This window comes from Rhinoderma darwinii, chromosome 8 (assembly GCF_050947455.1).
Source record: "Rhinoderma darwinii isolate aRhiDar2 chromosome 8, aRhiDar2.hap1, whole genome shotgun sequence".
NCBI lineage: Eukaryota > Metazoa > Chordata > Amphibia > Anura > Rhinodermatidae > Rhinoderma > Rhinoderma darwinii.
Window position 1 is genome coordinate 19306692 of NC_134694.1, and position 22971 is coordinate 19329662.

The 22971-nt window shown below is 43.3% G+C and overlaps 2 protein-coding genes across 10 annotated transcripts in view; both read right to left on the bottom strand.

Annotated features, from left to right (window-relative positions):
• The window catches only part of TEX28 (testis expressed 28), a 210802-nt gene that overhangs the window by 125009 nt on the left and 62822 nt on the right, over window positions 1-22971 (bottom strand). The window lies entirely within an intron of this gene.
• LOC142658619 (uncharacterized) lies at window positions 7914-9680 on the bottom strand. Its single transcript, XM_075834207.1, has 3 exons — window positions 9222-9680; window positions 8864-9017; window positions 7914-8748 (listed from the first exon to the last, which is right to left on the bottom strand). Exons 1-3 carry the CDS (start codon window positions 9403-9405, stop codon window positions 8085-8087), a joined length of 1002 nt encoding a protein of 333 aa, XP_075690322.1. The 5' UTR covers window positions 9406-9680; the 3' UTR covers window positions 7914-8084.

The window sequence follows — 22971 nt, forward strand, 5'->3', positions numbered from 1 at the left end:
AATAGTGTCAGGCACTCCTACAATGAAGTGGGAACACCTACAGTACATTATAGCCCACATGCAACCTGAGTACCAGCAATTCCAATCTTTTTATAGTCGTTATAAAATATGGCAAAAATCATTGTCGACCTGGCCCACCAGACTTCTGACCACGGTTCTTACACAATACTGAGCCTAAACGGTCCAGCAGAAGACAATCCCTAATTGGAGGTGTGTTTGAAGACAATCACTTGCCACTAGGTTGCATTTTTTATGGGTTGACTCACAAATAACCAATTAGACGTTATTGATGATATGTCCATAGTGTACAATGATAACAATTACAATGAAATTAAAAGTGTACATGCACATGTTCTTCATAGATGGAGGGTGGGCACTAATTTCCTCTGGTGGACCCAAGGAACTCCAGTCCAACACTGGCAACAGCAATACAATATAATTACATTTTAAAAAGTTTTAATGAACAACGCAGAAATAACAAATCCAGTAAAAAAATGAGAAGGTCTTTCATCGAAAAAATTAATCATGTCCTAAAGATAGTTTGCAAGGTATTCACATCTGGTTATGTGGTCATCACAGATCTATGTTTGGTCTGTGTTTTATTGTCCTGTCAAGTTGTGAACCATATATGAATATTTGATCAACTAGTGTAAAAGTAATAGATGGAGTCAGCACTTAAAAGGAATGCGAATAAATCTTTACAAGATGGTGGAAAACTATACAACAAAAAAAGTCTCTCAGCGATGACAACATATATTACATGTATAGAAGTATTGAATTGAGGCTACTGCACCTACACAACCGCATGAACTCTAATTTGACCTTTACTTAGAAAAGAAGAAGATGCTCCCTATCGCTGCTCATTTGACATCTGTAAAAGGAAGGGGAACATTCTGGAAACCTGACTCCTAGAGATAACTTTTATGAATGTAACTGACATATTAGCTTATTAGTTGTCATTGTTGCCTTACAACACGGTGATCATCAAGTTGCACCCAACCAGTGAAACATCTCCATGGAGTTTACATGTTCTACTTCGGTACTACGATTTTCTTCTATATTCCAAATGTTGGTGCAGATTAATTTGCTTTCCATAAAACGGGCCCTTAAATGTGTGTGACTGTTTGAAATATGGAAATTAGAGTGCGAGGCAACTGGTAAAAGTGAATTCCTACGCACTCATTGACCTTGACAAGAGCCTTAATGTTCATCACATACTAGGAATCACCTCCCCTACACTTGAACTTTCCTCACTCCCTCAAACCATTCTCATATTCAGTTGACTATATATTAGGAGGCATCATGACGTTTCGAGAGAAGACCCCACAGCTAGGTCAATCTCTACCTTCACGTACTTCAGCCTCCAAGAATCTTCTAATAGCTGTACCCTGGACACTTACCACAACCGTTGTCTCATAGCTTGTATTCTTATTGTCTTTTCTAAGATTTTGTACAGCCTTTTATTGCAAAACCTCAATAAAAAGAATTGTTTAAAAAATAATTGCATTCATAAATGTGAAGTTATAAAAAGAATGAATAACAAATTAAATTTTATTCTCTAAAGTAAAAATACTGAATGTGGAGTGCAAAATTATTTATCTTCTCTCCAAAGAAATAAATACATTTCACACAAAAAAATTGTTGATTTTTTATTTTATTTATAACCACTCACATACAAAACACTGTACACTCATTTTAAATAACTGTATAGTTAGGATATGTTCACACAGAGTTTTTTGCAGGAGGAAAATTCCTCCTGCAAAAACTGCTCCAGACGGTTTTTGCACAATGGTTTGACAAAAACCCGTCAAAACACTCGTCGAGGCGTTTTTTTCCTCTTTCTGAGTAATTGAAAGGGTTTTGGAGGCGGAAACCGCCTCAAGATGGATCATGACACTTCTTTTTACCGTGACGCGTTTTTTTTACTTGCGGTAAAAAAACTCGTCCAACTCCCATTGAAATCAATGGGAGGCATTTTCGGGCGGTTTTTGAGGAGTTTTGCGTCGCGGTTTCCGCATCAAAAAACTCGTCAAAAAACTCTGTATGAACAGGGCCTTAAGGGGTTTTCTTACTTTCCATTGAAAGTGATGTCAAATCTGTGTTTTCAATATGTGACAAATAAATGGGTGACATTACAGCTTCCTTAGGGTTGTAATCTATTTTTCCTAGACTGCAGAATGGCTAATCTGTCTAGTATCAATAAAGAAACAAGCAAACTATCAAAGCATAACCAGGCAGATTTATCCTTCCAGAAGTGTACAAAGAACAGGATACAATACAAACCTCATGCACAAAGCCGCATTATGGCTCCATTTTTGTATGGAGCTGTAATAGGCCTGCAGTTGTAGTGCATGGGGCCTTTACTGTGCCTCTGTATACCTTCATAGGGAGACTTGCTGAAATTATTTTCGTTAAATTAAATAAAAATCCAAAAGTAAATTAATTGTGGCATGCTCTATCAGATGCCATATGTACAGAGATATGTTCCCCTATACTGCTCCCAACATACTGCACCCAACAGAGCTTTTACGGCAGCCCACAGAGACCATATGGCTCCATAACAAGGAGAGATTCGGCCTCCATGCACTGCCATATAGGCTCCGTGCAGATAGCTTTGCTGTGTGCATGATGACTATAAGAGATGTAATGGCTGTGATATACTGTTAACATTTTTGGAAAAATCAGGTTGAAAAAAGTAGTTATAACTGAGAAATCGAGAACAGAATTTGTGGAAAAAAACACGTGATTTTTTTGGATTCTTTTAAAGTCCATAATCGCTATGTTTTCCACATGACATTAAAAAAATTCTGAAAGTCGGAGCTCAAAATCTGACTACACACAGAAAATATCTCTACATGTGTCATGAGTGGCAGTTTGTAGTCAGAATCTAAGCTCCAAGTCTTAGAAATTTGGATTAGTAGAGGTACACATCCCCATAGCTCTGTTTATCATGAAATAGGGGTGGGTAGTGATTGGCCCTAGGATTTTCTTTCTCCATGGGCTCCATAGCAATGCACAGCTGGTGGAAAGGAGAACTGCAGCACAGGGAAAAAGCTGAAGGGGCGTCTGCCCCTCTGTTCAAGCGATCAGTCGGGGGTTCAAGATGTTGGGACTCCCATTGGTAATGAAATAATGGCATATCCTTGTGATATGCCATGTTACGATCAGGGGTATGTGGACCCACTAGGCCGCTCTGCCGTAGCGGAGAGACAGCTGGGCAAACAATAGTTTATACGAAGTCTATGCAAAGTCACAAGAGTACCTGTAAGCATCCAGACAGACACGAGGTGTAGCAAAGGCTTTGGCATGGATGGAGCTAGACGTGGCAGAGGACACTAGATGTGGCAGATGACATCAGAAGTGGCAGATGGCTCCAGACATGGCAGATGATACCAGACCTAGCAGATGACACCAGATGTGGCAGACGATACAAGACGTGGCAGATGCCATGCTCAACTCCAACTAAAGGCTTAGGCTCAGAAACAAAGAGCAACAGTATACAGGAAGCAGGATACGGGAACACTGGGAGCAGGAAAGAGCGAAGGGACCGTTTGCAATACGAACATGGCTAGACAACAACAATGCTCAGGCAAGGAGTGGAAGGGCAGAGCCCTTTTTAGAGTCCAGAGTGATCTGGGAATTGCTCAGAAAAGATATTACATGTGCGTTGGCCCTTTAAGGCCGGGAACGAGCACACGCGCACCCTAGAGGTAAGAGCAGAGCAGGACGGCCGCGTATGCTGGCGTATCCGAGGGAGATACTGGCAGGAAGCCAGAGGTCTGCAGTCGCGGCCGTCAAGAGGCGAGGCACGGCGGCGGTCCATGACTGCAGCCGTTACAGTTCCACCCCTCTTATTCCCCCTCTTTTTGGGTCCAGAGCGTAAGAAGAATGTTTTTGTGAGGGTAGGGGCATTATGGTTCTTTTCTGGCTCCCAAGACCTCTCCTCAGGACCAAACCTTTTCCAGTCCACTAGATAGAAAGTCCTTCCTCCTACTCTCTTGTACTCCAGAATCTCCTTCACCTCGAAGACATCAGAAGTACCGCTGGGAGCAACTGCAGAACTAGGAGATTTACTGTAGTGGTTCAGAACCACAGGCTTAAAGAGGGACACATAGAACAAGTCGGGAATCCTAAGAGTAGGAGGCAGCCGAAGTTTATAGGACACAGGGTTTATTAGTTGCAAGACTTCAAAAGGACCGAGGAATTTGGGAGCGAATTTGTGAGAAGGCATCTTGAGACAAATGTTTCTTGAGGATAGCCAGACCTTAGCTCATGGAGAGAATTGAGGAGGAGCCTTTCTTTTTTTTATTGGCATGCCTTTTCATGCTGTCCACTGCATGAAGGATTGCAGACTTGGTTTGCTGCCAGATGTGAATGAAAGTCCCAAATGAAGAATTATCTGCCGATACTTGAGTCATGGCTGGCACAGGGAGAGGAACTTGTGGATGTTGGCTGTACACAATGGAGAAAGGAGAAGAGGCAGTGGACTCACTTGTATGATTATTGTAAGAGAACTCCGCCCAAGGCAGAAGTTGGACCCAATTGTCATGTTGGGCGGAAACGAAATGACGAAAGTAATTCTCTAAAATTTGATTGGTCCTCTCCACTTGACCATTAGATTGTGGGTGATAGGCTGAAGAGAAGTCCAGCTTCACATCTAGCAGGTTGCACAGGGCTCTCCAGAATTTGGACGTAAACTGTACACCCTGATCTGAGACAATATGCAGAGGTAGTCCATTCAGAAGAAAGATGTGCAGAATGAATAGATTTGCCAGATGAAAAGCAGACGGAAGGCCAGTCAAAGGAATAAAATGTGCCATTTTAGAGAAACGGTCCACCACTACCCACACCGTAGTACATCCAGCTGAAGTAGGAAGGTCTGTAATAAAGTCCATAGCGATTTGCTGCCAATTTGCATCAGGGACAGGCAGGGATAGGAGCAGACCAGCAGGTTTGGAATAGGTAGACTTGCTTGAGGCACAGTTCGTACATGAGGAAACATAGTCCATAACATGACAAACCTAAAGTTCGGAGTCTGACACACCAAAATATTTTAAAACAAAAATATCTTTATTAAATACATTTAAAAAAATAACATGAATTAAAAAACAGAGATGAATTCCACAGTGCAGAAAAGACAACCAGATCACACGTATATAATATATAATATTATGTCCAAATGTATGGGTAATAGGCGACACTGTTAAGCTACAGAAATGCAAAGATACATCAGTGGTATATTACATTTATATGATATGCATATTCTGTTACATAGCCAGCATGAAAGAACAATAAATAGCAGCAGAAAAAATAGCAGCAGAAAAAAGGGGGGGGGGGGCTAATCAGCAGCAGGACAGCTCTGTATATCTATCTACATAGACAAGTAGAATCAAAATACATGTAGATTACAGCGTGTATTGCAATGTGAGTACCCCTGATAAGAGCCAGACAAAGAAACCAGTATCCATACTATGCACACAAATTATATGGCTCAGCTGGACCCCGTAAGTAAAGAGCACAATACAAAATCAGAGCTGTGGCTGTGTTGTCAGCCACAAGTGCAAACAGCCACTCCCCCTTGTAATGATCAAAATACAAGACTCATAGTGCTGAAGGTGGACATATGCTGGAAACGCAGCTCATACCCATTGGAACAGGTCACCGTCACTGGCGTCACCCCGACGCGCGTTTCGGCCCGGAAGCCTTCGTCTGGGGGTGGTGTTGGAAGTGCAGATGCCATCCCCCTTATAGCGCCCCTCAACCAATCATCTCCTACAGCGGGAGGGTGCAGCAGCTGTGCCTCGGTGTAGCAGATTATCATGACGTCATTTACAGGTAAACAAGCCCGTTGTGCTGGATCCGGAAGCACTGGAGAGTGAAATCACATGACCAGTGATCCGGCCACAGCTGGGGTAGAACCATGGCAACGGACGCCGTTCATCAGATCAAAGAGCCGAGGCAAGTGCAAGTAAGTTGCTGTGTTAAAATCGAATGCCAGACGTGAACGGACAATGAAAGTGAAAGCTCACACAATATATAACAGTCAGATATATCCATACCAGAAGCTATTTAATATATAACGTTAATCAACCATAATTAGCGCGGTATAAGTAGGTAAAACTTCATAAACACAATTTTGTAGATATGAATGAAGGCTTACAAATAAGTGAATATATAGAATCAAAGAATATTTAAAGATACAGAAACATGTTATGAATGCACATTACAAAGACAAACACTAAAAAAGCATACATCAATGTTTATACATATATATATATATATACACACTCATTTGTGTGTGTTTAATTAGATTGTTATAGTTGCTATTTGAGCACTTTCCCTAACCTTTCCCTATTGGTGTATAACAGTGATAAATTATATGTGTATGAATACACATATAAACATAGAAAATGTGATGGAGACATACAACAAGAGATGAAAAACATCAAGCATAAATATTAATAATAAATATATACATAATAAAAGTGACAAAGATGAAAGAAAAATGAAAAAATATTGAGTATATGCATATACACCAACAAAAAATCATACATAATTACAGAAACAAATAATATAATTAATAAAAAATATGTAAAATGAAATTTATTAATAAAGACATGTGAATATAAATAAATAAGTGAATATATACACATATATACACCCTGTGAAAAATTATTTAAATAAATATTAATTACAACAGTGTATACAAATAATGAAAAAACAGAAACTATATATATATATATATATGTATAAACATAAATAAGTAATATTTATAGTGAATTAAAGTGCTAAATTATAGCAAAAATACCAAATTACAGGTGCTTGTAAGTGTCACTCAATTTAAATATATATACACAATTAAATTATAAACATACATATATTCACACAAATTAATTGCAATATACAAACCACATTTAGGCCTCGTTTACACGAGCGTGTGCGTTTTGCGCGCGCAAAAAACGCTGCGTTTTGCGCGCGTTGGCATTGCGTTTTGCCTGCGTATACGCAGCGTTGTTGCGTTTTAAACGCGCGCATGACTAGCGTTTGCAACGCGCGTCAAAAACGCAGAGGAGATTCATGCCAGGCCAGCCTACAAATAGGCCAGCTGGCCCAACCCCTGCTTGCTGGGAGAAGCAGGTTTAGCACCTTAATCTCCGCCTCTGCCGAGCTCGTCGATGTGTGGAATATGGCTTTGCCATTAAGTCGCGCAGGTGGCGTGTCTTTGGGACGACAATGCAATTGTCCATGCAGAATGTGACACGTGTTATAGAATTGTGTGTCGGTCTGCATAACTTCTGCTGCATTAATGATGCTACCTTTGATGCAGCACATATACTTACAGATGCAGGCAGCAGCCTCAGTGTCCCGGTTATTCCTCTCGGCCGATCTCTCTCATCCCGCCCTCGCATGAGGGATACTTTGGCGGCATATTTGGAATGTCGATCTGGAGCCGCACCGTGGGTGCGTGATGACCTTTGAAGGGTTCTCTGTTGTTTGTCGGCTTACCTACACACGTCAGATGTGGGCTGGGGTTTTTATTTTTTCGTGGTTGTTGTTGGGTTAGGGACTTGCAAAACAAGAGGAGTCGCGGGCTGCGACCTTACATCTGTCTGGGTTTGAGCAGGACTTTATAAAGTTGGCAACCTTCTTTCTGGAGATAGAATGTTGTGTGGGCGAAAGTTTGGAAAGGCCAATTGCTAGTGTACATAGTTTGCCTCGGGGCCCATGACAGCACCTAAACGTCCGCACCTCTTGCAAACCATATCAAACCCCGAGTGATTACCTAAAACCTCATATGACGTGTGTATTCATTGGACCCAAATCCCAGAGGTGTGCGAGGGTATAGGCCAAGGAAATGTGGGCCAAACATTGTGTGGAGGGCTATCAATGAAAAACCACACGAAATATAACCATTCAACATTAAAGTTTTTAATACAGGGTTTTGCAAAAGCCCAAAAATGTTTCATCAAACAAAAAACACCAACATGGTGTATAATATCGATCCAACACAAAAACAGGACGGCGAGTTGGCATCCCTGCACCCAAAAATAGTGTGGCGTCACAAATTCTGGCCTCCAACACACTTAAAGGTGTTGGTACTGGTGGCCCGGGGACGAATAGGCCTGCATTTCAGCACCACTATGCTGGACCTGGAGCTGTGTAGGTTGTTCCTCGGCAGCATAGTGGTGCTGATGTTGTCCGGGGTATGTTGGGCCAGGGAAGTGGGGAGCCATAGGGCGCATATACGGATGCGGGCGGTGCATCTGGGGGCCTGGGTGGAATGGGCCCGGCACCTGGGGCGTGGTGGCCGGCATGGCTGTACTGCGCCACTGTTCAATGGCCGTGAAGCACACGTGCGGATTGTGGGGCGGTCTGGAAGCGTCGATCAACGTCACGATCGACGCTTGCAGACGGCCCATACGGTCCATGGGGACCAGCCGGAGGAGGGGAACGATGCTTCGGCCAAAGGCGTCGTTCCCGTCCTCATCAGCGGCTCGCCGTAGATAGTCCAGGACACGGGCATCTACTTGCCCCGCTGCGGAGGCCTGTTGAGCACGGGCCCGGCGAGTGCGGGCACGCACGGGGCGCTCCTCTGCCGGAGAGGCGACGGCCCGTGCGGACTGGCCAGGGGCGGGCTCCAGGGGTGTCGGCTCTGGGCTAGGGGGCAGGACAGGGGCAGCAGGAGGTTCCGGCCGAGACTCGCCCACGTCTGTCTCTTCTGCGGTATCCTCCAAATTGTCTGTGGTTCTAGAAAGAGGAAATTACGTTAGAACAGAATATATAACAATGCCTACAACAACACGATGGCAAACAGGACATGGGCGAACACACATTAGACACATGCAATGGCAGAAACTCTTACGTGCGCATCTCCATGATGTCCTTCAAGAACATCAGCTGTTGGGTATACATATACGGTCGCTTGCGAGATGCGCCATCCCCGCTGCGTCCCCTTTCACCCATTTCACGCCGGAATTGGTCACGGCAGCTCCGCCACCGTGTTTTGATCTCTTGGACTGTTGGAGTTAAAAAACAGATATCATGCCATCAGACCTATGACCTCTCACTTTAAATTAAGGGCCCTGCACTGCCAATTACGTGGTACACGGTGATGCGCCTGCTCCACAAAAGTTTCTCGTGAAAATGCGCAGAAGACACATACAGGGCCCCAGTTCTTCAAAAGGGATGTCATGCTTTGGCAGAAAATGCCTGGTACTCACCCAACCGACTGCGGTCACGGGTTCGGCCACTCTCCCACTCCTGGCCAAACAGCTCCTTTGCCACCTCCTCCCAGGCGTCCTCCTTGGCCGTCCGGTTGTGGTACGCCTCCGAGCGAGTGTCCCAAATTTCGGGGTGTCCCTGGACCAGGACGAGGAGGCGCTCCACGTCCATCCCACGCGGCATGGCAGCAGATGTTGACAGTGGAAGATACCTGCACAGTCTCCAGTCACTAGCCCTGCCCACTCGCAGTGGAAACTCAAGCACTTCCTGGTTTTTGTTTGCTTTGTCCAGCTTTATAGACTGTTTTTCATGGACATAACAAGTGATGCGTGATTTTCGCGCATGCAACGCAGGAGCGTCCGTGTGGCATGCGTTGTTTTCACGCACCCATTGACTTCAATGGGTGCGTGATGCGCGAAAAACGCACGATTTTAGAACATGTCGTGAGTTTTACGCAACGCACGCGCACTGCGCAAAATTCACGCATCGTCTAAACAGCCCCATAGACTATTATAGGTGCGTACGACACGCGTGAAAAGCACGCGCGTCGCACGCGCGTATAATACGCTCGTGTAAATGAGGCCTTAATGTACAACCCACCAAGAAGTGTATAAGCCTGTGTGGATCACATTCAATAAGGCGCAAACAATACACATACATCAGGATCAGAGAATACATAACCGTGTATATCTTTCTTTCTGTTTTCACAATTCATGTACATGATTAACGCCAAATTGACATAAAGAGCAGTTAATACATCTGTACATATACACATACACTAGATTACATAAATCCGTCCAGAAAATTTCTTTATAAAAACCACATCTAAAATTACATAAATCGCAACAAATTATCATCTTCCAATGACCTATTTGGGGAGATTGGTTGGAAGAATAAGGAGGTAGAAGATCACATTCGACCCAATAGGGAAGCATCAGTATTGTAGGTACTAACAGGTTCTCAAGATTTTGGGAGAATTCAATCCATGTAACTAAAAACAAAAGCACAAAGCACATATATATTAGAACTTGTACATAAACTAAGAACATGTTAAAAACAACACCATGGGATAGGAGCAGACCAGCAGGTTTGGAATAGGTAGACTTGCTTGAGGCACAGTTCGTACATGAGGAAACATAGTCCATAACATCTCTAGACAGCATAGGCCACCAGTAATGACGAGCTATCAAGTCCTGTGTCTTACAGACACCAGAGTGCCCAGTCAGTTTGGAGCAGTGTCCCGCAGCGGAGAATTCTCTTCCTGTCTGTAAGACGAACAAAAGTCTTTCCAGCAGGAATGTCTCTAATTTGCAGAGGGTTAGCGGCAATAATCCTAGAAGGATCTTAGATATATTGAGTCATTCGTTTCAAATGATGTAGACAGGGCATCAGCCTTCACATTCTTGTCTGCAGGACTAAAGTGGAGCAAGAATTGGAATCGGGTGAAAAACGGCGACCATCTGGCTTGGCGAGGATTTAATCATTGTGCAGACTGTAGGTACGTGAGGTTCTTGTGATATGTATAAATGATGAGAGGATGAATTGAGCCCTCCAGCAAGTGTCTCCACTCCTCTAAGGCCAACTTGACTGCCAGCAACTCCCGATCCCCGATGGAGTAGTTGCGTCTGCAGGAGAGAATAATTTGGAAAAGAAACCACAAGCCACAGTCTTGCCTTTGGCGTTTCTTTAACACAGCAGTGCAACAACACCAACGGAACACACCTCTAGATAGAACTGTCAAGACGCGTCAGGATGATGTAGAAAAGAGGCTGAGGTGAAAGCGCTCTTCAGGCTGGTAAATGCTGACTGCCTCCGGAGGCCAAACCATGGCGCTCACCCCCTTTTTAGTGAGGGCAGAGATTGGAGCAGTCAGAGACGAGAACTTTGTTATAAATTGCCGGTAGAAGTTTGCGAATCCCAAAAATCATTGTATAGACTGAAGACCCTGTGGATGTGGCCCATCTAAGACGGACTTCACATTCTCTGGATCCATCTTGAGTCCATGATCGGAGACAATGTAGCCCACTAAGGGCAGAGATTTCCTTTCGAACACAGATTTTTGGAGTTTAGCATATAGGTGATTTCCCCTTAACCGTAACAGGACTTGGCGAACATGATTCCGATGCGTCGTCAAATCAGGTGAGTAGATCAGGATGTTGTCCAGATAAACCACCGCACAGACATACAGCAGATCTCGTAAATGTAATTTTCTAATTCCTGGAACACAGCTGGAGCGTTACACCGTCCAAAGCGCATCATGAGATATTCGTAGTGGCCGGGGTGTTGAATGTGGTTTTCCACACGTCACCTTTGCGGATACGGATCAAGTTATAAGCCCCACATGCATCCAGCTTTGTGAACACCTTGCCCCCACAAATTCTGTCGAGGAGCTCTGAGATGAGCGGCAAGGGATACTTGTTTTTGACCGTGATTTGGTCGAAAAGATCAATTTTTTTTCTTTACGAAGAAGAATACGGCTCCAGCTGGGGAGGAAGACTTCCAGATGAACCCTCTCACAAGGTGTCCTTATCGTAAGCAAACATGGCCAGGGTCTCCAGCAGGGAAAGGGGATAGACTCGTCCACGAGGAGGTGAGACGTCAGGGAGGAGTACAATTGGATAATCGTAGGTGCGATGGGGTGGGAGATTCTCTGCCTCCTTCTTGCTAAAGATGTCCACAAAACTGGCATAATGTGTGAGTAGATCAGAGAGTGACTGAGGCAGTGGTGGCAAAACAGAACAAACCTGTGGAGGTAGCAGTGAAGACACTTAGATCCCCATTGGAGGACTTCTCCGGAACTCCAGTCAAGAACCGGAGCATGTAGACAAAGCCAAGGCAGGCCCAGCAGAATAGGGTTGATAGCTTTAGGAAAGACGAGGAAGGCAATCTGTTCGGATTGGAGGACTTATAGTGTCAGTGGTTCAGTGATGGATAAAATAGGATCGAGCAATTGTAGTCCATTCACAGAGGCAACAGAGAGGGGTCTCTCCAGAGGAACCGTGGGAAGATGGAAACGATCCACTAGATCCTGTTGAATAAAATTTGCAGCTACTCTGGAATCCAGATAGGCAGATGAGGTGTGATCTTTCTCCAAAGACAATGGTTACTGGAATAGACAATTTGGGAGAGGATTTGGCATTTGGCGTCATTCCACATAAGGTTGTCTCTCCAACCAACCCTAGGTGCTGGAGTTTCCCGGTTTTTGTAGACATTGACGCATGGCCTTTAAGGCCACAATACAGATACAGACCTGAAGAGCGTCTTCGCTGTTTCTCCTGCTCGGAAAATTTGACTCTGTCCACCTGCATTGGCTCTTAAGGTGGAAAAACAGGGGAAGGCAGCATGGGTCTCTGGAATGAAGGTGCCAGTCTAAAGAATCATCTCTCCCGCCGAACCGCCTGAGCACGTTCCTGGTTGGAAATCACACGCTTCAGCCAGAACAAAGAGCAGTAGAACTGGGTTTAGGGGGCCCCGTTCTAAAGATAGGTGCGGGTCCCAGAGGTGGGACACGCATCTATCTGACATTTATGACAAATCCTGTGGATGTCATAAATTGCTCTTTTTTATTTTTTTAAAGGCTTTATTTTCAAAACTTTTGATGTACAAAACACGTACCAATATACAATTAATATAAAACAAAAGACATTCAGAAAGGCATTAGTACGTACAGAAATGTACGGAGCAGATTCATTGTATGACATATACAGGATATGCAAAATTACCATCTCTGAAAGCCTAACTGAATCAAAACTAACATTCACTCACAGCCATCCTTGTGCTCTAAACCCCCCCCCCCCCCACCCACGTCTTTGCCACTCTCAAGTGACAATTAAACTGCAGTCTCTAGAGTTGCTAACCACCTGGACCAAATTTCTCCTAATTTATCTGGACATTTTCTGCTAAGGTATAGCTTTTTATACATAGGTATATATTTATTTACCAGTTGCTGGCAGTGTATTAAACTCAGACTTTCTGTGTTCTTCCAAACTATAATTATAATCTTCTGGGCACAAAAAAGAACAAAGCGCGAGAAGATCTTATCGTAGTGGATTTGTGTAACTTCATTCATAATGCCCAAGAGGCACAACTGAGGGGTAAGAAGTCACGGAAACTCATAATGGGTATGAAGAAATGCCACTAACTCAGACCAAAAGGGGGCAACTCTGGGATACATCCACACACAATGTATAAAGGTACCGACCTCCGACTTGCAGCGAAAAAACAACTATCCGAAGCCTGACTGGCGTGTAATAGATCCTATGCAAAAACTGAGACTGTATTAGAGAGTCCATTGCACTTATCACCAAATAAAAAAAGGAGGATTCCACCTCCCGAAAGTCCCCCTCAGTCAAGTTGGGGACATTTTTTTCCCTCTGAAATGTTAAATCTATCCTTAAGTTCAGAAAAAGATACAAATCCAGAATCTGCATTAACCCCTTAGTGACCAGCCCATTTTAGGCCTTAATGACCAAGCTATTTTATTCGTTTTTCTATAGTCGCATTCAAAGAGCTATAACGTTTTTATTTTTTCGTCTACATAGCTGTATGAGGACTTGTTTTTTGCGGGATTAGTTGTGCTTTTTAATGGCACCATTTTTGGGTACATATAATTTTTATATTAACTTTTATTAACCTTTTTGGGGGGGATTATAAAAAAAAACTGAAATTCCGCCATTGTTCTATGCGTTTTTAAATTGACGCCGTTCACTGTGCGACGTAATTAACATGTTACCTTTATTCTATGGGTCGGTACGATTACGGCGATACCACATATGTGGAGGTTTTTTTATGTTTTACGACTTTTGCACAATAAAAACACTTTTGAACTAAAATTATTTGTTTTTGCATCGTCGCTTTCCAAGAGCCGTAATTTTTTTATTTTTCCATCAATGTAGTGATTTTTTGGGCTTGTTTTCTGCGGGACAAGACGTAGTTTTGAATGGTACTGTTTTGGGGTACATGGGACTTATTGATTCATTTTTATTATGACTTTTTTGGGGGGCAATGGAAAAAAATTGCAATTTCGCCATAGTTTTTGGCGTTTTTTTTTTACGGTGTTCACTTTGCGGTTTAAATGACATATTAACTTTATTAATGGAGTCATTACGGTCGCGGCGATACCACATATGTGTACTTTTTTTTTTTTTTTACACTTTTACTAAATAAAACCACTTTTTATGGAAAAAAATGGTTTTATTTATTTTTTTACTGTACTTTTTATTAATAATCTTTATTTCACTTTGATGACTGATTTTATTAGTCCCACTAGGGGACTTTACTGTGCGATGTTCCGATCGCTGCTATAATGCTCTGGTATACTTCGTATACCAGAGCATTATTGCCTGTCAGTGTAAATCTGACAGGCAATCTGTTAGGACGTGCCTCCGGCGCGTCCTAACAGGCATATGTCCAGGGCAGACCTGGGGGCTTTTATCAGTCCCCCGGCTGCCATGACACCCCATCGGAGACCCGCGATTTCATTCGCGGGCCGCCGATGGGTGACAGAGGGAGCGCACTCCCTCTGTAAACAAAGTTAAATGCCGCGGTCGCTATTGACGGCGGCATTTAACGGGTTAAACGGCCGCGATCGAAGTAAACTTCGATCGCGGGCGTTGGAGCAGGAGCTCAGCTGTCATCAGACAGCAGAGCCCCGGCTCCTGCCTGCACGGGAGACCCGTGCAGGACTTAGACTAGGCTGACGTGAAAAGGCGTCAGCCTAGCCTAAAGCCCAGTAGTGAATGACGTGAAAAGGCGTATTAGTGGTCACTAAGGGGTTAAATACCTGACCCAGGAATTTGACCCCCGACCACATCACCGCTCCTGGCAGTGATTCAAGATGAGGCAACCAAGGATTATTCCATAGTGGAGTCCTAGGTAAGTATGAGGGGACCGTAGTGACCTGTAGCAGAGCATGTGTTGTCCTCCAGGCCACAGCCACCGTCCGAAGTGGCAGTGGTACGCAGCACGGGGATTTAAATCTATATAGCAAATTTATCAGACTTTCATAAGAAGTCATGAGCACACCTGCCAGTGCAGTGGCTGCATTACTCAGATCTATATCTATCCACCAACGTGCAATCACCAGTTGAGAAGCTAAGTATCATATATGAAGATTTGGCGCCGCCATTCCCCCCCCCCCCCCGTCGTTTAGGGGCCTGCAATAGACTAAGGCTGAACCTAGGAACACCACCCTGCCAATAAATTGCAGTATACTATCAAGTTGTTTAAAGAATTTTTTTTTCAACACAATAGGACAGGCACGAAATAGGTATAAAAATTTAGGTAAGTATATCATCTTAAATAAATTAATCCTTCCATACAGTGACAGCGGAAGGTTCCTCCAGGTATTCAACTGTCTCTCAGTGGCTACCACCAAAGGGTCAAGGTTCAGTTCCCCATATCTTGTTATATTAAGGGAGATCTCAATCCCTAGATACGTAAATTGGGAGACTATCTGCAATGGTACAGGGAGGTTCTGGCGGGAGCAATACCCAGGAGTAAGTGGAAACATACCGGATTTGGCCCAATTCACTGATAGACCAGAAAAACTGCCAAATGTATCAATCAGCTCAAGGAGAGAAGCCAAGGAAGGACCATCATCCGCCAAGTATACCAAAGTGTCATCTGCATATAGGGATATTTTTTCCGTTATGCAGTCTCTAGTAATACCATGAATGTCAGAGGATTGGCGGATAGCCACTGCCAGGGGTTCTATGGCAAGGGCAAATAATAGCGGGGAAAGTGGGCATCCCTGACAGGTACCATGTCCCAATAAAAAAGTGTCAGAGACATCCAGATTCGTTCTCACCCTAGCACAAGGTCCCTCATATAGGAGACTAACAAGAGCCAGAAAACTTGGACCAAAATTTAACCTGGAAAGGAGCATCCATAAATACCACCACTCAACCGAGTCAAAGGCCTTATATGTATCCAGAGAGAGAATGAACCGAGGAGATACATCTCCCCTCGCCGAATCAATATTCAAGAACAATCTATGTATGTTAATGTCTGTACTCTTCCCCGGCATAAAGCCCATTTGGTCAGGGTGAACTAAAGACAATATAATCTTCTTTAATCTATTAGCGAGGTTTATGGCTAGTATCCTAACATCGGAATTAATAAGTGAAATAGGACGGTAAGAATCTGGTAGAGTAGGGTCCTTCCCTGGCTTCAACACCACCACCACAATAAGTGCCTCCCGCATAGAGGCCGGCAAAACATCCAACTCCAGAGCACTAGAATAGACGTCCCGAAGTCTCGGCACCAAGACATCGCTATTGGGCCTATACCACTCACCCCCCAATCCATCAAGTCCCGGAGTTTTACCCGAAGGCAAGGACTGAATAGCGGCCTCTATTACCTCAACTATAATTGGGCTATCTAACTCAATGGCCTGAGCAGCTGACAGACGCCATAAGGGAAGGGAGTGTAAAAAACCTTCTACAGTACTTACTGGACCACAACATTTTGAACTATATACTGCAGAATAAAAATCACAAAAGACCTTGTTTATCTCCTTCGGGGTAGTGCATACCACTCCTTGCAAGGAGAGAACGGATGGAATGAACACACAGGGATCCTGTGAGCGCGAGAAGAAGCAACTCCCTTTGGGCTCTTGCCCATTGGCTCTTGGTGTCAGGTTGGGGGTTCATAATATAGTCTAGCCCTTTGGACCTCACATGTCAGGAACCTCTCTTTATCCCTGGAGGTTTTCCTATATTTAGCCACCCCTGTTATAAATGCTCCTCTCACTGTAGCTCTGTATGCATCCCACACAATTAGCGGGTCTGGGTGGGAGGAATTGTTTTCCCAATAAACTACGTGAGAGGCCGAGACCTCCGACACTACTTCAGTATTACCAAGACACGCCGGATGTAGCCTCCAGACTTTAGTCAATAGGATGAACAGTTGAAAATGTTAAGAGAAGAGCTGAATGATCAGATATACCCCTGGGAGTAATAGTGATGGAATTATCTGCAGGTAAAAAAATCCCCCGAGGCCATGGCAAGGTCAATTCTAGAGAAGCTTTTATGAGTAGATTTGTAGGTATACCCTGATGCCCTCTCGCACAGCTTATACATCTTCACACCATACCTTGCCCTCTTACCCGGAAGGTACTGGCGGAATTGAAGCCTCCCTTTAAAATGTACCAAGGACTCATCAATAGAAATACACATCTCAGGGGGGTATGCTTGGGAAAACCGGGCACTGAAACGGTCTAATAGGGGGTCTCCGTTTATACAAACGGTCAAAACTGGGGTCATCTTGGTGTAGGCAATGCTCATTAGGAGAAGCGAAGTATTGCCTGATTTTTTTTTTTGTTTTTTTTTTTTAGGTTCCAGTTCAGTACTGAAGTTGCTTTGAGGGGCCCATATATTAGACACCCCTATGAAACACCCCATTTTAGAAACTAGACCCCTCAAAGTATTCACAACAGCATTTAGAAAGTTTATGAACCCTTAAGGTGTTTCATAGCAATTTAGAGCAAAGTAGAGGTGAAATTTACATATTTATTTTTGTCAGAAAATCCTTTTTATACCATTTTTTTTTCCACCTAGTGGATTTTGAGGCCTCTTTTTTATTAGGCACCATGTCCGGTTTGAAGCGGTCTTGTGGTGCCAAAACAGTGGAAACCCCCCAAAAGTGACCCTATTTTGGAAACTAGAGTCCTTGAGGAATTCATTGCAGTTTTCATGGGGTGCATGCGACTTTTTGATCAGTTTTTATTCTATTTTTAGGTGGCGTGGTGACTAAAAAACAGCAATTCTACTATTGTTTTTTTATTCTATTTTTTTTACAGCGTCCACCGTGCGCTATAAATGACATATTCACTTTATTTTGCGGGGCGATACGATTACGACGATACCAGATGTTTATAGTTTTTTTATGTCTTATGGCGTTTGCACAATAAAATACGTTTTGTAAAAAATCATTCACTTTTTGTGTTATCTTATCTTATTTATCCATCAATAAAGCCGTGCGAGGACTTATTTTTTGAGTAACGAACTGTAGTTTCAACCATTGTTTGGTGTCCGGTTGCCATAGTTACAATCGCCAGCCGCTATCGTGTAGCAGGCCGACGATTGTAGCTTAACCCCTAAAAAGCCGCGATCTCTATTGAACGCGGCTTTTAAGGGGTTAATCAGCGGGGACACAGCGATCGGTCCCCGCTGTAGGAGCTGTGACAGCTGCTGTACAAGACAGCAGCTGTCACAGCTCCTGTATGTGTCGGGAGGACGGCCAAATGGCCGTTACTCCCGTGACGTACTATTAGGTGATGGAGCGCGAACGATACATGACCTAATAGTACGTCCAGGAGCGGGAAGGGGTTAAGCATTCGTTAGTTTGTTATTTAAAAATTTGATGGCAATACAGAGATTTGTTCTAAATCCCCAAAAAGAAAACTTCACCTAATCACCCATCTATAGAGAACACAATTTAATTGATAGCAATAAATTAGGAATATGCAATTCCCATTCAATGTTATGTCGCTTGTATAATAGGAAAAATACTCATCACCATCATATACATATAGTGGTAACATAACCTTTAGGGTATGTGCACACACACTAATTACGTCCGTAATTTACGGACGTATTTCGGCCGCAAGTACCGGACTGAACACAGTGCAGGGAGCCGGGCTCCTAGCATCATAGTTATGTACGACGCTAGGAGTCCCTGCCTCGCTGCAGGACAACTGTCCTGTACTGTAATCATGTTTTCAGTACGGGACAGTTGTCCTGCAGCGAGGCAGGGACTCCTAGCATCGTACATAAATATGATGCTAGGAGCCCGGCTCCCTGCACTGTGTTCGGTCCGGAACTTGCGGCCGAAATACGTCCGTAAATTACGGACGTAATTAGTATGTGTGCACATACCCTTAAAATGCCTTACATGAAATGAGTCAACCTGTTTTTCAGCAGTTAAACTACAGTAACATGTGCTGTCACTTAGAGAGATTTGTAGCCCCACAGCAGGGGTCTTTGACTGGCAGCGAATTCTGGCACAGCGTCAGTCTCAGTTTACTTTCTTTGTTTCAGATTGCATATGTTCTGTGGATATAAGTGGAACAAGTCTTCAAGTCGCATTGAAGAGTAAATTAGCCTCTAATATGATCCAATGGTGGAGTGTCTCTTTATAACGAATAAAAAGCATGAAAGTAGAGCTGCTCCAGTTTATTTAGCCCCTTTTCATTCTGTGGGACCTTGGTGACAAGCTGATCAGCTGTTATTGTGAAGGAACTGCTATGTAATTGCAAATTTTACTTTGTACATTCACATGAACCCCTTCCCACATTATTATGTAAATGTACGTCACAGGAATCCTGCATCCCACTGTACATGTACATCATGGTGATCACACTGACAGCCGAGCTCCCCCTGCAATAGCCGGGATCCGAGATAACTGCGATCTCGGCTGTTTAACCCCTTAAAGGACGAGTGTCGCGAAAAAAAAATGTTTTTATATCAATTTGCTTTTAGTGTTTTATTAAAAAATGTTTTATTTATTTGTGTGTTTGTGTTTTACTTTTTTTTATTTTTTAACTTTTTCTTGTCTATGGGGGCTGCAATTTTTTTTTCCATTTCTGTATGTGTCGATTAACGACACATACAGACATGGAATACGGCACATACAGCCCCATAGTGAATGCGAACGGGGCCCGTTCTATCCACTATGATGTACGCAGTCTGTGTGGGAACGGCGCATGCGCCGCTCCCACACAGTCCAAATTGAAGGTCTTCGGCCGAGCGACGTCCGGCGCCATTTTGTTGTGGACCGGAAGCCGCGGCCGGACAGTAAGATTACTACTTCCGGTCACGGCTTCCGGACTTGTGCACTCGGAGCGGAGGGAGCAGACGGAGCGGACGGACCGGAGGGAGCGGCGGTGGCAGGAGCAGGTAAGTTAGGTCTGTGTATGTACATGTTTTAGTGTGTGATTACTACTGTATGTAAACCTACTACACTGTGTGTTAGCTCAAAAAATGGCGACACACAGTGTAGGAGGTTTGACCATTCAATTCCCTCCTTTCTCCTGGCACTAGCCAGGATAAAGGAGGGGGGATTCTGTGAGCTCACTAGAGCGAGTGTGTATTCTCAATTTTTGCAGTATAAAGCAATGTGGTTGCTTTACCACATGCCAATGCTGCAATTTTGGGAATTGCTCCATCTAGTGACCAGCACTGGGAAATGTTATAAATTAGAATCTAATTTATAATATTTTCTGACTCGTGAAAAAATTAAAAAAATTAGAACAATGTTTAATCACTTATAGGCTGGGTTCACACGAGCACATTAACGTCCGTAATGGACGGACGTATTTCGGCCGGAAGTCCCGGACCGAACTCAGTGCAGTGAGCCGGGCTCCTAGCATCGTAGTTATGTACGACGCTAGGAGTCCCTGCCTCTCGGTGGAACTACTGTCCCGTACTGAAAACATGATTACAGTACGGGACAGTTGTCCTGCAGAGAGGCAGGGACTCCTAGCATCGTACATAACTATGATGCTAGGAGCCCGGCTCCCTGCACTGAGTTCGGTCCGGGACTTCCGGCCGAAATACGTCCGTCCATTACGGACGTTAATGTGCTCGTGTGAACCCAGCCATACACTAACTGTTTAACTAAAAAAAAAAAAAAATTTCTAGCGACACATTTCCTTTAAGTGCTGCAGTCAATAGCAATCTGACAGATGGAGGGGGCTCCCTCTGTCACCTATCGGAAACACACGAACCTGATCACCAGCCGTCGCTGAGTTGCCCTGGCAGCCAGGGGCCTAACAAAGGCCACGATACCTGTTTGGCTTTATGCCTATTCGTTTTATACCAAAGAATTTGGTTTGTATACCAAATAATTACAGTTCGGTCCAGAATTATTTGGACAGTGACACAGGTTTTGGCATTTTAGCTGTTTACCAAAACACATTGAATATATTGTTATATAATCAATATGGGCTTAAAGTGCAGACTCTCAGCTTTAATTTAAAGGGTATTCACATCCTAATTTGTTGAAGGGTTTAGGCATTACAGCTCTTTACTATGTAGCTGCCTCTTTTTCAAGGGACCTAAGGTAACTGGACAATTATCTCAAAAGTTATTTAATGGGTTGCATGGGCTATTCCCTCATTAATCCATCATCAATTAAGCAGGTCTGGAGTGGAGGCAGTGTGATGGAATTAGCATGCATGGCTGCCAAAGGCACTGGGTCACTAGTGTTTGTTGATAATGTAACTGAAGACATAAGCAGCCGGATGAATTCTGATTGGACGTCATTTCACAGTACAGATGGACAAAGACCCAAAACATACTGCGAAAGCAACCCAGGAGTTTTTTAAGGCAAATAAGTGGAATATTCTGCAATGGTCGAGTCCATCACCACATCTCAACCCAATCGAGCTGCATTTCACTTGCTTAAGACAAAACTTAAGGCAGAAAGACCCACAAACAAGCAACAACTCAAGACAGCTCGACAAAGTATTTTAAAAAAATACATTTTATTTATGGTAATGTTAATTTGTCCAATTACTTTTGAGCCCCTGAAATGAGGAGGCTGTGTAGAAAAATGGTTGCAATTCCTAAACGTTTCACAGGATATTTTTGTTCAACCCCTTGAATTAAACCTTAACCCCTTCCCTCTTTAGCCACTTTTGACCTTCCTGACAGAGCCTCATTTTTCAAATCTGACATGTGTCACTTTATGTGGTAATAACTCCGGAATGCTTTCACCTATCCAAGCGATTCTGAGATTGTTTTCTCGTGACACATTGGACTTTATGTTACTGGCAAAATTTGCTCGATATGTTCAGTATTTAATTGTGAAAAACACCAAAATTTAGCGAAAAATTGCAAAAATTAGCATTTTTCTCAATTTAAATGTATCTGCTTGTAAGACAGGCAGTTATAATACACAAAATTGTTGCTAATTAACATCCCCCATATGTCTACTTTAGATTGGCATCGTTTTTTGAACATCCTTTTATTTTTCTATGACCTCACAAGGCTTAGAACTTTAGCAGCAATTTCTCACATTTTCAAGAAAATTTCAAAAGGCTATTTTTACAGGGGCCAGTTCAGTTGTGAAGTGGTTTTGAGGGCCTTATATATTAGAAACCCCAAAAAAGTCACCCCATTTTAAAAACTTCACCCCTCAAAGTATTCAAAACAGCATTTAGAAAATGTCTTAACCCTTTAAACATTTCACAGGAATTAAAGCAAAGTAGAGGTGAAATTTACAAATTTCATATTTTTCTGCAGAAATACATTTTTAATACAATTTTTTTTATAACACAGAAGGTTTTACCAGAGAAATGCAACTCAATATTTGTTGCCCAGTTTTTGCAGTTTTAGGAAATATCCCACATGTGGCCGTAGCGTGCTACTGGACTGAAACACCGGCCTCAGAAGCAAAGGAGCACCTAGTGGATTTTGGGGCCTTATTTTTGTTAGAATATATTTTAGGCACCATGTCAGGTTTGAAGGGCTCTTGCGGTGCCAAAACAGTCAAAATCCCCCAAAAGTGACCCCATCTGGGAAACTAGACACCTCAAGGAAATTATCTAGGGGTGTAGTGAGCATTTTCACCGCACAGGTTTTTTACAGAAATTATTGGAAGTAGGCCGTGAAAATTAAAATCAACATTTCTTCAAAGAAAATGTAGGTTTAGCGATTTTTTTTCTCATTTCCACAAGGACTAAAGGAGAAAAAGCACCGCAAAATTTGTAAAGCAATTTCTCCCGAGTAAAACAATACCTCACAT

Bases quoted from the DNA above. Each gene is read 5' to 3' on its own strand.
- LOC142658619 (XM_075834207.1), bottom strand. From the start codon at position 9,405: ATGCCGCGTGGGATGGACGTGGAGCGCCTCCTCGTCCTGGTCCAGGGA. The intron at 9,018-9,221 runs GTGAGTACCAGG...TAACTCCAACAG, and splicing joins CCGTGACCGCAGTCGGTTGG to TCCAAGAGATCAAAACACGG. The intron at 8,749-8,863 runs GTAAGAGTTTCT...TCCTCTTTCTAG, and splicing joins GACATCATGGAGATGCGCAC to AACCACAGACAATTTGGAGG.